Source organism: Muscardinus avellanarius (assembly GCF_963383645.1).
Source record: "Muscardinus avellanarius genome assembly, chromosome: 3".
In the NCBI taxonomy this organism is placed as follows: domain Eukaryota; kingdom Metazoa; phylum Chordata; class Mammalia; order Rodentia; family Gliridae; genus Muscardinus; species Muscardinus avellanarius.
Genome location: NC_137788.1, coordinates 110,771,173 through 110,786,046, shown reverse-complemented (window position 1 = coordinate 110,786,046; position 14,874 = coordinate 110,771,173). Strand labels below are relative to the sequence as shown.

Genomic DNA, 14,874 nt, shown 5'->3' with positions numbered 1-14,874 from the left:
GGGGGCACAGGACGACTCTCCCTGGACCAGACAGGAGGTCCCCAGGCTGGATGAAGGGCACCCTGGGAAGGAGATGGGTGGGTTGAGGGGAGCCCAGCAGGGAGGGGCTTAGAAAGTAAATGTTTGCAACAGCCCTCACCTCGATGCGTGTCTCACGTCTGGCTGGGGGGCGCAGAGGGGGATCCCGGCATCTTTGGGATCCCAGGAGAAGCTGGGACCCCTGAGGGGTAGCCACCACCTCAAAGCCACTCTCTGATCCCCCAGAGAGAGAAGGCACAAATGACCGCCCCCGAAACTGGCCAAGAGCTGGGCATGGGGGTGCACAGCTGTGACCCCGGGACCTGGGAGGCTGAGACAGGAGGATCGCAGGTCTGAGGACAGTCTCGACAACTTAGCAAACCCTTTTTCAAAATTAAAAAGAAAGCCGGGCCTGCTGGCACCTGCTTGAATCCCCACACTTGGGAGGCTGAGATAGGAGGATCGCGCAGGTTCAAAGCCAGCCTCGGCTACTTAGTGAGGCTCTCAGGAACTTAGTGAGACCCTGTTTCCAAATAAAGCATAAAATAGAGCTGGGAGTATAGCCCGGAGGTAGAAAAGCCCCTGGGTTCCACCCCCAGTACCACACACACACACACACACACGCACACGCACATACAAAAAAAAAAGGGGATAGGGGTGTAGCTGAAAGGTAGAATGCCCTGGGTTCTATTCCCAGTACCAAAAAAAATTAATAAAATTAATATTAAAAGACTAAAAAATAGGATTGGGGGTGTAGCTCTGAGGTAGAATGTCCCTGGGTTCCAATCCCAGTACCTCAAAAAAAGAAAAAGATGTATGACTACAACGCAACACACCAATAAAAAAATAAAAAATAAAAATTAGGGCTGAGCCAGGCGTGGTGGCGCACGCTTGTAATCCCAGCATTCGGGAGGCTGAGACGGGAGGATCACAGTTTGCGGACAGCCTCAGCTACTTAGTGAGGCCCTCTGCAATTCAGTGAGATCCTGTTTCATAATAAAGAATAAAAATTTGGGCTGGGGGTATAGCTCGGAAGTCAAATGCCCCTGGGTTCCATCCCCAGACCTGCAAAAAAAAAAAAAAAAAATAGGGCTGGGGTGTAGGTCGGAGGTGGAATGCCCCTGGGTTCCGAACATCCCCAGTACTGCAAAACATAAAAAAATAATAATTGTAAGGACTAGAGAGGTGAAGGAGAACCTGGGGGTGGGTTTGGAGGGCCAGAAGCACAGCTGGCCAGGAGAGAGCGTCCCATCGTCCCGTGGGCGCATGGTGAGGCCTGTCGGCTCCCTCTCCCACCTCCCGCTCCATCCAACACCAGGTCTCCTGGGGACAGGGCAGGCCCGTCTGGGGTCCTTCCCTAGCTGCTGACAGGGCTGAACTGGACTCTGGAAGATGGAGGGGCCAGGCGTTTGGGGGAGAGGTGGGAGGGGAGCGCAGAGGGGCCGGCTCCTCGGGTTTCAGGAGCGGAGCTTTGGGTATCTGGTGGGTTAAAAATACAGAGGCCCCAACTCAGGGTCATTTGATACCGGCGGCTAAGGCGCATTAAGTCTGCGCCCGGAGGCAGGGCCTGGAGACGGGGCTCGAGAGTTAGGGAGCATGCAATGGAGACAGAAGAATGGGGGTGCTAGAAAGCCTGAGAGTCGAGCTAGGGCCAGGAAGGGCGGCCCCAGAGAGAGAGGGAGAGAGGCCAGGAGAGGATGGGGGAGAGGCGGGTCACCAGAGTCCCTCTGCCCAAACACTCTCCCCTCCCCAGAAACCCACCAAAGTGAGGAATCGCCCAGCCCCTGCTCCTGCGGGCTGCCTGAAGCTCCCGCCATCCTGGCTCTGCCCACTGGCTCTGGGCCCTGGGTCACACTCCCAGGAGAGCCGGAGATGGGCTCCCGAGGTCTCTGCAGCTCTTTACGGGCCTGCTCCGCCGACAGCTGTCCCTCTTGGACCCGGTCCTGCGCGCTCTTGAGATCTCCTGCGGCCTTCTTTACTTAGCCATGTAATTCTGCCCCATGGGACTGTGGGATAGTTATTCGGCTAACATAATTCCCTGCCCCTGCCCGCTCGCAGAATAAGCACTGTCCTTCCAGAAGGAGGGATGCCTGGGATGGGGGTAGGGAGGGGGGCCTGACTTTGACCCTGTGGCTCCCTCCTGCCTCAGTTTACCCATGCATGGTAACAGCCTTGGACAGCCGAGGCAGGGGTCCTTCCTAGGCCCCCAGCTCTGGACTTAGCCGCTCCGTTTTGGCCTCTGAGCTGGGATGCGGAAGTTGCAGCCCTTTACCCCAGCTCTGCTTGGGGTCTCAGGTGCACACAATCAATCCACACCACTGGCTCGGGACACGGGGCCCTGGTCTTTACACCTGGTCCTCTTTGTCTTGTCAAAGACATGGGAGTAAAGAGTCGCTATTAGCTGCCTTTGGAATCGCGCAGCCTGGGGACTCCTCCCTTATCGGCGTGCCCTAGAAACCCGAGTCCCGCAGGAGCAGGGCAGACAGCGCACACGGCACGCGGCAGCCCACTGACATCCTCCTTGTGACGGGCCATATGGGCAGAGAAGCCCCAAACCTGCATCCCTCCCGGATGGAGCCCGGCCAGGCCCGGCCCTGCCGGCTCTCGTTCCTGAGTCAGGAATGTGGAGCTGGCCCAGGTGGCCAGGCTTGGACTCAGCTCCCTCTTTTATTTCGATGATGACCTCATCCTTGGTCCAGGTTCCTTAAAGGAACTACAAGGGGTGGGGGAGGTCTCTTTCCTGCAGCCTGAACCGTCTGTCTTTCTAACTCCCCTCTTCTGGGATGCTGCACCCGGAGGAGCTCCCCAGCTTGCAGAGGGGCAGAGGCAGTGCTTGTCCGGCCCTGTCTCGTCCCCCATCCTCATTTAAGCCTCTGATGCAGATGCCTCTTGCCCTTCACCTGTGTCTCCCTCTCCAGTGCCCCTGGTCCTGCCCCAGGTGATCCCGAGTCACCCCTCCATCCCCTCCCCCAGCCCAGCTTCCCTTACCTCCGACTCTGTCCACTCTTATTTTTAGACCGGGCGTCTCTCCCTTTTCCTTTCTTAATATGGCGATGAGCTCTCCGGCCTGCATGGGGCTAAGGAGCCCTGGACCTGGGGGAGGGGAGGGGAGGAACGGTGTGGCGGCCCAACCCCGGGAGAGGGGTAGGATGGGGAAGGATTCTGGGCCCTTGTGGGGCCGTCCTGGCCTCAGAAGGTTATCTGTTCCCCCTGCCAACCCTGGGGACATATTTAGACAGGACCAGGTGGAGACTAAAAGGTGCCAGTTTCAGGGGCAGCTCCGGTTCCCTCCCCACCCCCGGCTCCTATTCCTCCTCCTAACCCTTTTTCTCTTGGCTGTCGGGGCACTTTGTCCAGGACCCGGCGGTGTCCTCTGCCCGCTGCTCTGAGCCATCCCCACCCCCACCGGGAGCCCCTAACTCAGGGTCTGGCACCCAGGGGACCCTCCCTCCCGGAGGCAGCTGATCTCCTCAGGACCAGGAGAGAAGACCCAGACCCCACTACGTCCATGAGTGCCACAGACAGGATCGGGGCCCGAGCCGGGCCGCGGCTGTGGCAGACGCTGTTGCTACTGCTGGTGCTGGGGACACCCATGTTGGGGGTGCAGGGGGAGGAAGGCCTAGACTTCCCCGAGTACGACGGCGTAGACCGCGTGGTCAACGTCAACGCAAAGAACTACAAGAACGTGTTTAAGAAGTATGAGGTGCTGGCTCTGCTGTACCACGAGCCCCCCGAGGACGACAAGGCCTCCCAAAGGCAATTTGAAATGGAGGAGCTGATCTTGGAGGTGAGTGGGGCTGGCTGGCTTCGGGGACCCCAGGGTGCAGCCCTGCATGGACCTCCGAGGGTGGAGCACAGCCCTGGGACCCCCGTCTTGACCAGCCTGACGCGGACTTGGAGACCCCACAGAATTACCAGTTAGGTGACTATGGAGGGGCCCTGTGGGAACTGCCCCTCCATGCCAAGGAAGCTGTGGTTCTAGTTCCACTCCAAAGGGGGCCGGCAAGCCAGGCGTGGTGGCGCACACTTGTCATCCCAGTACTCGGGAGGCTGAGACAGGAGGATCGCAATTCATGGGCAGCCTCAGCTCCTTACTGAGGCCCTTTGCAACTCAGTGAGACCCTGTTTCAAATAAAGACTAAAAAATAGGGCTGGGGGTGGAGCTTGGAGATAGAATGCCCCTGGGTTCCATCCCCAGTACTGCAAAGAAATAAAATAAAATAAAATAAAATAAAATAAGGAAAAGAAATAGAAAGTGAGAGAGAAAGAAAGGAAGAAAGAAAGAAAGAAAGTTCTCAATAGAGTTGAAGGTGACTTCAGAATGTCTTCCATTTGTAAGAAGAGCCCCTCACTCTCAGTCTGACTTTGAGTCCAAAGCAGACAGGTCTACTTTGCAAAGAAAAAGGGCAGGAGCAGGTACAATGGCTCATGCCTGTCATCCCAGTACTCACAAGACTGAAACAAAAGGATTTCTGGTTCAAGGCCAGCCTCAGCAACTTAGCAAGACCCCCCAGCAAGTTAGTGAGCCTTGGTTTCAAAATGAAAAATAAAATAGGAGCCAAGTGTGGTGGTGCACGCCTGCAATCCCAGTAGTTGGGAGGCTGAGACAGGAGGATTGCAGGTTCAAAGCCAGCCTCAGCAATTTAGTGAGGCTCTCAGCAACCTAGCCAGACCTTGTTTCAAGAAAAATAAATAAATAAATAAGCCGGGCCTGGTGGCGCACACTCTTAATCCTAGCATTTGGGAGGCTGAAACAGGACGATCGCAACTCACGGACAGCCTCAGCTACATAGTGAGGCCCTCTGCAACTCAGTGAGACCCTGTTTCAAAATAAAGAATAAAAAATAGGGCTGGGGGTGTAGCTTGGAGGTAGAATGCCCTTGGGTTCCATCATCAGTACTGCAAATAAATAAATAAATAACATAACATAACATAAAGAATACAACAGGCTGGGGCTGTGCCTCAGAGGTAGAATATCCCTGGGTTCTACCACCAGGACCACAAAAATAAATAAATAAATGAATAGATAAATAAATAAATACATAAAATGGGCTAGGGGCATATAACTCAGAGGTAGAATGCCTCTGGGTTTAATCCCCATTACGCCCCTCTACACACACACACACACACACACACACACACACACACACACACGGCAAAGGGTATATCTTGGAAGAAGAATGCCTCTGTGTTCAACCTTCAGTGCAAAGGGAAGGAAAGAATAGGAGGAGGGAAAGGGCCTGGGCCTGGGCGGTATGGCCTCCCACCCCTCGAGGAGCTAGGATGTGTCTGAGCGTCCTGGCTCAGGATTGCTCCACCCTTCTCTGGCTTGCTGCTGTAGACAAGGCCCGGCTCGCCCACGGCCTGGCAGGCTGCCGTTTCTGCAGGGCCCTGCGGGTGCTGACCCCGCATCTGATGAGCGAGCCAAGCATTTTTATCCTTCTTCTGCATCCCAGCCATCCACCTGCCACTCGCCTCCCTTCCCAGTCCCGCTGAGAATCCTGGCGCCTGGGTCTTAGGCAGAGTTAAGCTGCCCCCTGTGCCCGGGGCCGGAATGAGTCAGGGTTGCATGCTGAGCTGAAAGGGTCACAGGGATGCCGGGAGGGGACTGTCCTCTGCCTAAGGACCCAGAGAAGTGCACCTGAAAGGGGACCCAGATGTGGACAGCTGGCTAGTCCCTGCCAGTACCGACCTGCCGCATGGCCAGACCCTCCGCCCCGCGCGTCCTCCAAGATTCTTGTGCTGGGAGCCACTCACAAGGATCTGGAGATTCCGCCGTCACCAACACCGAGCATGGGCTTGATCCTTTGGTCACCTGCCTCCCTGGAAAACTAGGAAGAATGAAGCCCATGCCTTAAAATTCCACACAACTGAGCCGGCCGTGGTGGCGCACGCTTGTCATCCCAGCCGAGGCTGAGACGGAAGGATCGCGGTCCATGGCCAGCCTTAGCTACCTAGTGCGGCCCTTTGCAGCTCAGTGAGACCCTGCTTCAAAAGAAAGGATAAGAAATAGGGCTGGGGGTGTAGCTCAGAGGTAGAAAGCCCCTGGGTTCCATCCCTAGTACTGCAAAAAAAAAAAAAAAAAAAAAAAAGAATCTCAGAAGCCAGGCATGGTGACTAGCAGGCTCACGGCCAGCCTCAGCAACTTAGTGAGGCCCTCTGCAACTTAGAGCCTGTTTTAGAATAAATGATAAAATAGGGCATAGGGCTGTGGACGTAGCTAAAACACACACACACACACACCCCAGAAGCTGATTTTTTTTTTGACATTGGAGATGGAACCCAGGGGCATTTACCTTTGAGCTACACCTCCAGCCCTGCTTTTTATTCTTTATTTTGAAACAGGGTCTCGCTGAGTTGCAAAGGGTCTCACTAAGTAACTGAGGCTGGCTGCAAACCACGATCCTCCTGTCTCGGCCTCCCAAGCGCTGGGATGATAAGCGTGCGCCACCACGCCTGGCTTCAGAAGCTGATTTTAATCCCAGCCTCCCTCCAGCTAGCGGCCCAGGTCCTGGAAGACAAGGGTGTTGGATTCGGGCTGGTAGACTCTGAGAAGGACGCAGCGGTGGCTAAAAAACTAGGTAAGAGGAGGGAGGGGAAGGAAAGCGGCGAGTGGCCCGGGGAGGCCTGGGGTGCGCCCACTGGGGGCTACCAAGGCGCGCACCATAAAGCAGGGTGTGGGCAGCAAACAGAGATGGCTTGGGGGTCCCAGCCTCCTGTATCCCTTATAGGGATCCACGTTCAGGTCTGGCTGGAGAGAGAGGCGGCCTTCTTCACTGCTGGAGGGAAGGGGCCAGGCATCCTGAAGCCTCTTCTGACCCCCCATCCTGGCCACCAGGGGGCACGTGGGCCGCGGCCCCACTGGGCTATGGGGGCAGAGACAGGGTAGGATGGAGTCCTGGTCACTGAACAGCAGAGCCAGAGGCAGGAGAGAAGTTGAGGGTCCCCAGTCTCCCCGTTTCCTTCCCTCTCTGGGTCACCGGTCCCCTAGTCTCCAGCCCCCAGGTCCCCTGCAGCCGCTGAGCCCAAGAAAACGGGCAGGGATGGGGGCCACATGAGGAGGTCACTGGCTGCGGCAGGACCTGGACTCTGTCGCTGGTCCCCAGGGCTGACGGAAGAGGACAGCATCTACGTGTTCAAGGGGGACGAGGTCATCGAGTATGACGGGGAGCTCTCCGCGGACACCCTGGTGGAGTTCCTGCTGGATGTGAGGGTCCCCACGATGCTGTGTGGCCCCGCCCCACCTCCCCCAGCCCATGCAGCCCCCAGCAGATAGTGCAACACCGCGTACACACAGCACACACACACACACACACACACACACACACACACACACACACACGGCAGGACGCGGCATGGCACCTGGGACACCACACACCACACACAGCTTAGTCACCAGCACGCAGCCCCCGGCCGCTCCCGGCCCCCAGGTGAGGACAGCCCTCCCCCTCCGGCCCCTCCTTCCAGGTCCTGGAGGACCCCGTGGAGCTGATTGAGGGCGAGCGGGAGCTGCAAGCCTTCGAGAACATCGAGGACGAGATCAAACTCATCGGCTACTTCAAAAGCAAAGACTCAGAGCGTGGGTAGCCCTGCGCCCTGCGCCGGCCCTCCTGCCCCCGGTCTGCTTGGGCCCCCCACCCCGTGCGCTGGGACCCCTGCAATCCGCCTGCTCACCCGCCCTGCGCGTCCCACCGCCCCCTGAGGCCTGGGGAGCTGTCTCGGAGTAGATGGGGGAGCCGGGGATGCTTCCAGAGACTGACTCTCCCTCCCCTGCAGACTACAAAGCCTACGAGGACGCAGCCGAGGAGTTCCATCCCTACATCCCCTTCTTCGCCACCTTCGACAGCAAGGTCCTCCTGGGGCCCGTCTCGCCGCCCACACCCTGCTGCCCGGAACCGAGCGGGCCTGGTCCACCCTGCATGCGCAAGCGCCCCACCCAACCCCAGCTCCTCCTGCCCACACACGCCGTAGAGCTTTGCAACCTGGAAATGACCTTCTCTTGTTAAACCAAAGCCCAGAGAAGTCAAGACACCTGTTGAGTGTCTGACCCAACCGCTGGGCGTGGTGGCGCACGCTTGTAGTCCCAGGATTTGGGAGGATGAGATAGGAGGATCCGAGTTCGCAGACAGCCTCAGCTACTTAGTGAGGCCCTTTGCAACTCAGTGAGACCCTGTTTCAAAATAAAGAATAAAATATAGGGCTGAGGGTGTAGCTCGGAGGTAGATGCCTCTGGGTTCCATCCCCAGTACAAAAAAAAAAAAAAAAAAGACCCTGGCTTCCTGATTCCCTGGCTAATATTTGCCCCCCAATAATACTGCTCCTCACTGCAACCCCGTGTCTCCCGCTCTGCTCCCCAAAAGGTGGCAAAGAAGTTAACGCTGAAGCTGAACGAGATTGATTTCTATGAGGCCTTCTCGGACGAGCCTGTGACCATACCAGACAAGCCCAACAGTGAGGAAGAGATTGTCAGCTTCGTGGAGGAGCACAGGAGGTGGGCGCCGCACCCTCGGCGCCCAGAGCAGGCTCAGGGCCGGTCCTGAGGTGGCTGAGAACCTCAGCCCCCTGGGCATCTGGTGCTCACCCGAGACAGACACCCTGGCGATTCCGCACAGTATTTTGCATGCACGGACTTACCGGTCCTCTGTAAATGAGTACGGTTCATTGTGTTGTTGACTGGACTTAAACTCTGTCAACAGGCTGGCTGGGCGTGGTGGCGCACGCTTGTCATTCCAGCATTTGGGAGGCGGAGACAGGAGAATCGCAGTTTGCGGACGGCCTCAGCTCCTTAGAGAGGCCCCCTACAATTTAGCAAGACCCTGTTTCAAAATAAAGAATAAAAAGCCAGGCGTGGTGGTGGCCACTTGTAATCCCAGCATTTGGGAGGCTGAGACAGGAGGATTGCAGTTTGCGGCCTGTCTCAGCTACTTAGTGAGGCTCTCAAGCAACTTAGTGGGACCCTGTTTCCAAATAAAATATAAAAAAGGTCTGGGAGTATAGCCCAGAGGTGAAAAGCCCCTGGGTTCCACCCCCAGTACCATCAAAATAAATAAATAAATAAATAAAAGAATAGAAAATCAGGCTGAGGACATAGCTCGGAGGTAGAATGTCCCTGAGTTTCATCCCTGGTACTACAAAAATAAATAAATAAGTAAATAAATAAATAAATAATAGGATAAATAATAGGGCTGGGAGTGTAGCTTGAAGGTAGAATGCCCCTGAATTCCATCCCCAGCACCACAATACATAAATAAATAAATAAGAATAAAAAATTAGGCTGGGGATGTAGCTTGGAGGTAGAATGCCCCTGAATTCTATCCTCAGTACCACCAAAAAAAAAAAAAAAAAAGCCTCTGCCAACAAATGCCTGCCGAGTGCCTGGGAACTGCAAGACACCTTCTGTCTGTATTGTTGTATTTGATCCTTTTAAGGATCTTGGTGAAAGAGGTTCCGGGGAGTGTCAGAACCAGGATTTCAACCCCAATCAGCCCACAGCCTCTCTCCTCCGTGGGTCTACACTAGATAGAGTTTCTCGGCAGAGGGCGAGACCGCAGGAGAAGGCCCCGTGCTCCGGGAATACCCAGCCCTGTTTGCAGACAGTCTTGGTTGTGGGGGACTGCCTAGGCCCAGGGTGGGTTAAGCCCCTGTAATTCACAGGGCAGCCTCCCCCGGCCCTCAAGCTCAGAAGTTCTGAGAGTAGGAAACACTGCTCTATATTCACACGTAATTTTCTTCCTTCTCGATACCCCACAATTGAAAATACCCCCTCATCAGTGTAAATACTACTTACTCTACCCAACTACCGAGGGCCCCTTCCTCAGCCTCCAAAGTACTGGGATTACAAGCACGCACCACCATGCCTGGCTTCCTGAGATCCAGTTCTTACCCTTCTCTTAAGGTTTCTCTTCCAGCCCTCTCTGTTGTATGTATGTATGTATGTATGTATGTATGTATGTATGTATGTATTTTGGCAGTATTGGGGGTCAAACTCAGGGGCATTCTACCTTTGAGTGACACCCCCAGCGCTATTTTTTAGTCTTTATTTTGAAACAGGGTCTCACTGAGTTGCAGAGGGCCTCGCTAAGTAGCCGAGGCTGTCCACGAACCGCGATTCTCCTGTCTCAGCCTCCGAAATGCTGGGATCACAAGTGTGCACCACCATGCCTGGCTTTATTTATTTATTTATTTATTTATTTATTTATTTATTTATTGTACTTGGTGCTGAGGAATCACACCCAGGGACATTCTACCTCCCAGCTGTACCCACAGCCCTATTTTATTTCTTATTTGGAAACAGAGTCTCACGAGGTTGATGAGAGTGTTGCTATGAGGGTCTTGCTACTTGCTGAGGCTGTCCTCAAACCTACCATCCTCCTGTCTCAGCCCCCCCAAGCCTGCCAAGATGGCAGGCCTGCACTTGCCAGGCGCCTTGCCACCCTCCCCCACCCTGCAAGGACCCCAGGCTCAGCCAGATGGGCTTTGTCCTGGGCTGTGAGCTCTTGGCGCCCTGGACCTGACGCAGAGGCGGCCTCTGCTATGGGGAGCCTTTTGTACCTACGCAGGCACTCCTCTGTCCCTACAGATCCACCCTGAGGAAACTGAAGCCCGAAAGCATGTACGAGACCTGGGTGAGTGCCCCTGGCCGGCCCTCCTGCAGAGTGGCTGGGTCAGTCCCAGGGACAGCCACACTGCCCTGCAGAACAGGAGGCGGAGTGCTGGGACCTCCGGGGAGGGTTCTGTCCCAAAGGATGAGGCTGTCACCGGGCGACCTGGGCTCCGCAGCTGGTGGGGACAGTCACTTGGAAGAGGATCATTCTCACAAGAATACACTGGGTTTAAGGAATATCTAGGGTCTGTCTGGGAAAGGTGCCCCGACCCCAGCCTGCTCCCCCTTGCACCCCGAACAGGAGGACGACCTTGATGGAATCCACATTGTGGCCTTCGCGGAGGAGGATGACCCAGGTGAGGGGCAGCCTGGCTTGGCGGGGGCAGGCCGCTCCGGAGACCTGTGTTGGAGCCTGGGCCTCCTGGGGGGCTTTCCTGGGAGTCGCAGGAGCCAGGGGTTTGGGGAGACAGGCGGGTTTCTCCCGAGCTTTCCTCTGCGTCCGACCTCACACCTCTCCCTCCCTGTTCCCTCCAAGATGGCTTCGAGTTCCTGGAGACGCTCAAGGCGGTGGCCCAAGATAACACAGAGAACCCAGATCTCAGCATCATCTGGATCGACCCAGACGACTTCCCCCTGGTAAAGGCCCTGCTGCGGCCCTTCCTCCACCGCTGGTAAAGGCCCTGCTGCGGCCCTTCCTCCTTCCCCCTGGTAAAGGCCCTGCTGTGGCCCTTCCTCCACCGCTGGCCGGCAGCAGCTCTGGAGCAGGAGAGTTTGCTTCCGAGTGCCCGGCCCATCCCATCTCCCAGCGTGGCCTCGCTCGGGGCCAGGGCATGCTGCCCCCTCTGGCCCTTGCTGACCACAGTCCATGCCTCTGGTCTCCGGCCTCTTCACTGAGCCGCGCGTTGGGTCTCTCTACAGCTGGTGCCCTACTGGGAGAAGACATTTGACATCGACCTGTCAGCCCCGCAGATAGGAGTCGTCAACGTCACCGACGTGAGTCCCCTCTCTGCCTCTCCACCGGCCAACATGCCCAGGCTGGGCCTGCGCTGCGGGATCGGAGGGAGGCTCGCATCCCAGCACCTGCTTGCTTCAAACGGCGCAGGCCCCTCGTCTCCTCCCCACAAGCCTTTCCAATCCGGCTTTGAGAACATGATTTTTATTGTCTGTTTGTTTTCATACTGGGGATGGAACCCAGGGGCATTCGACCTCCGAGCTACACCCCCAGCCCGATTTTTGATTCTTTATTTTGAAACAGGATCTCACCGAGTTGTAAAGGGTCTCACTAAGTAGCTGAGGCTGTCTGTGAACCATGATCCTCCTGTCTCAGCCTCCCGAATGCTGGGATTACAAGAATGGACCACCGCATTGGGCTAGAACATGACTTTTTGTGTGTGTGTGTGTGGTACTGAGGGTGGAACCCAGGGGCTTTCTACCTCCAGGCTATACTCCCAGACCTATTTTATACTTTATTTGGAAACAGGGTCTCACTAAGTTGCTGAGAGCCTCACTAAGTAGCTGAGGCTGGCTTGGAACCTGTGCGATCCTCCTCTCTCAGCCTCCCAAGCGCGGGGATTACAAGCGTGCGCCACCACGCCCGGCGAACATGACTTTTAAATAGCTACTTCCAGCAAACTTTAAGCTTGCCTGCCTGCCTGCCTGCCTGCCTGCCTGCCTGCCTGCCTTCCTTCCTTCCTTTCTTTCTTTCCTTTTTTTTGGAACTGGAGAAGGAACCCAAGGGCATTCTACCTCCAAGCTACATCCAGCCCTATTTTTTTTATTCTTTTTTTTTTTTTTGGTGGTACTGGGGTTCCTGGAAGCCCTTCTTCCTCCGGGCTACACTCCCAGACCTATTTTATATTTTTGAAACAGGGTCTCTTACGCCAGCACGGCTGGCTTCGAACCTGCGTGATCCTCCTGTCTCTGCCTCCCAAGCGCGGGGATTACAAGCGTGCGCCACCACGCCCGGCGCTTTTTTTTTATTCTTTATTTTTATTTTATTTATTTATTATGTATTTATTTTGCGGTACTGGGGATTGAACCCAGGGGCAGTCTTCCTCCAAGTTCCACCCCCAGCCCTATTTTTAATTCTTTATTTGGAAACAGGGTCTCACTGAGTTGCTGAGAGCCTCACTAAGAAGCTGAAACTGGCTTCCAACCCGCGCAATCCTCCTGTCTCAGCCTCCCAAGCGCGCTGGGATTACAAGCGTGCGCCACCACGCCCGGCTTAATGCAGACCTTTGCCTGGACGCTTCCCCTTGAAAGATGGAAAGGAGGGTGGGTGGACGCGCGTGTGAGGAAGGCTTGGGTCCTGTGCCTGGGGGAGCCTCGCGCCAGGTGCCACTTGTGCTCCCTCCCAGGCGGACAGCATCTGGATGGACATGGACGATGAGGAGGACCTGCCGTCCGCCGAGGAGCTGGAGGACTGGCTGGAGGACGTGCTGGAGGGAGAGATTAACACGGAGGACGACGACGACGATGATGACGACGATGATGATGACGATGATGACTAGTTGCTATGGCGACCGCCTCCCAGCCCCCCCCACCCATCTTCACCCACTTCCCTGCGGTCCCTGGACTTCTCCATACAGGGACACTCTGCTGTTCTCTACCACAGGGCCAGCAGGGTCTGTGTGCTGAGTGCTAGGACCCTGGTCCCTCTCCCTGACGCTCTCATCTGACCTCCTCAACTTCTCCAGCTTCTCCTGCTGCTCTCTGCTCCTCCCTGGGACCCTCGTCATGCTGCAGCTCCGGGCTCATCCCTCTGCCTGCTGTGTAAAGCCTTCTCCCAAGCTCTCCAATCGAACTGGCCTGTCCCCGGCCAGGAGGAAGGGACGGCACTCGGTGCTTGGGGCCGTGGCCCAGCCATTTTGTGTTCATGTGTTTGGGTTCAATAAAGAGAAATGGGGCGGTGCATGCAGGTGTCCATGAAGTCTCACCCTGCGGCAGGAGGGAAGGGGCCAGAAGATGAAGGAGAGCCAGGCGTGGGGGCGCGCTTGGAATCCCAGCATTTGGGAGGCTGAGGCCGGAGGATCCTGGTTCGTGGCCAGCCTCAGCTACTTAGTGAGGCCCTGTGCAACACAGTGAGATCTTATTTCAAAATAAAAAATAAAATATAGGGCTGAGCGTGTAGCTCAAAGGTAGAATGCCCCTGGGTTCCATCCCTAGTACCACATACACACAAAAAAGATGAAGGATATAGGTGTGGGGGCCCTACAGGAGTGGGCAGGGGCTCCCTTTGGGCAGCTATCCCAGGAGAGCCTGGATTATTATTATTATTATTATTATTATTATTATTAATTTATTATTATTATTATTTATTTTTGCTACTGGGGATGGAACCCAGGGGCATTGTACCTCTGAGCTACACCCCCAGCCCTGTTTATTTATTTTATTTTATTTTTATTCTTTTGGGTACTGGACATTCTACATCCTAGCAACACCCTCAGCCCCATTTTTTATTCTTTATTGTGAAACAGGTCTCACTGAGTTGCAAAGGGCCTCACTAAGTAACTGAGGCCATCTGTGATCCTCCTGCTCAGCCTCCCAAATGCTGGGATTACAAACCTGCGCCACCACGCCCGGATGAGCCTGGATTATTTCTCAGCTTCAGGTCAACAAGCCTTTTCTGAGCGTGTGGTGTTTGTCCAGTACTGCTGCTGAGCTCTGGAGAACAGGGAGTCTCCTAAGCTGCCTAGTCTCCTGGAGAGTCAGGACAGCACACTAAACACCCGACGGCAGATACAAAGCAAAATGTCACAGTACGCGATTATGGGCTCCCTCTAAACTTCTGTGTAAACTTCATTCTCGTAACCAACATATTCTATTAAATGTCTTCAGACAGGTCTGGAAGCCCCTTCCCCACAGGAACCCAGGCTTTCTCTTTATTTCCTCAGGGCCTGGCGCATAAACAAGCTACCGGAGAGCCGGGTGTGGTGGTGCACACCTGTAATCCCAGGACTTGGGAGGCTGAGACAGGAGGATCACAGATTCAAGGCCAGCCTCAGTAAGTAGTGAGACTCTTGTCAACCAACAAGACCTTGTTTCAAAATAAAAATAAAATAGGGCTGGGGGTGTAGCTCAGAGGTAGAATGCTCCTGGGTCAATCCCAAGTAAAACACACACACACACACACACACACACACACACACACACACACACACACTTGTCTCCAATGTTTGTTAAATGGCAAAATTAATTTTTAAAAAGCAGAACAGACTCAAAGAGAGAGAGATCAGAGTGTCCATGGTGGCTTC

At 55.2% G+C, this 14,874-nt stretch overlaps 1 protein-coding gene across 1 annotated transcript; it reads left to right on the top strand.

Moving 5' to 3' along the window:
- Positions 1-3,526: 3,526 nt before the first annotated feature.
- CASQ1 (calsequestrin 1) lies at positions 3,527-13,131 on the top strand (the record flags this gene model as incomplete). Its single annotated transcript, XM_080692083.1, has 11 exons — positions 3,527-3,805; positions 6,515-6,599; positions 7,125-7,225; positions 7,486-7,597; positions 7,795-7,868; positions 8,379-8,509; positions 10,598-10,643; positions 10,923-10,977; positions 11,157-11,257; positions 11,540-11,614; positions 12,979-13,131. The coding sequence occupies 11 exons, from the start codon at positions 3,527-3,529 to the stop codon at positions 13,129-13,131; spliced, it is 1,212 nt and encodes a 403-aa protein (XP_080548209.1).
- Between the last annotated feature and the right edge of the window lie 1,743 nt (positions 13,132-14,874).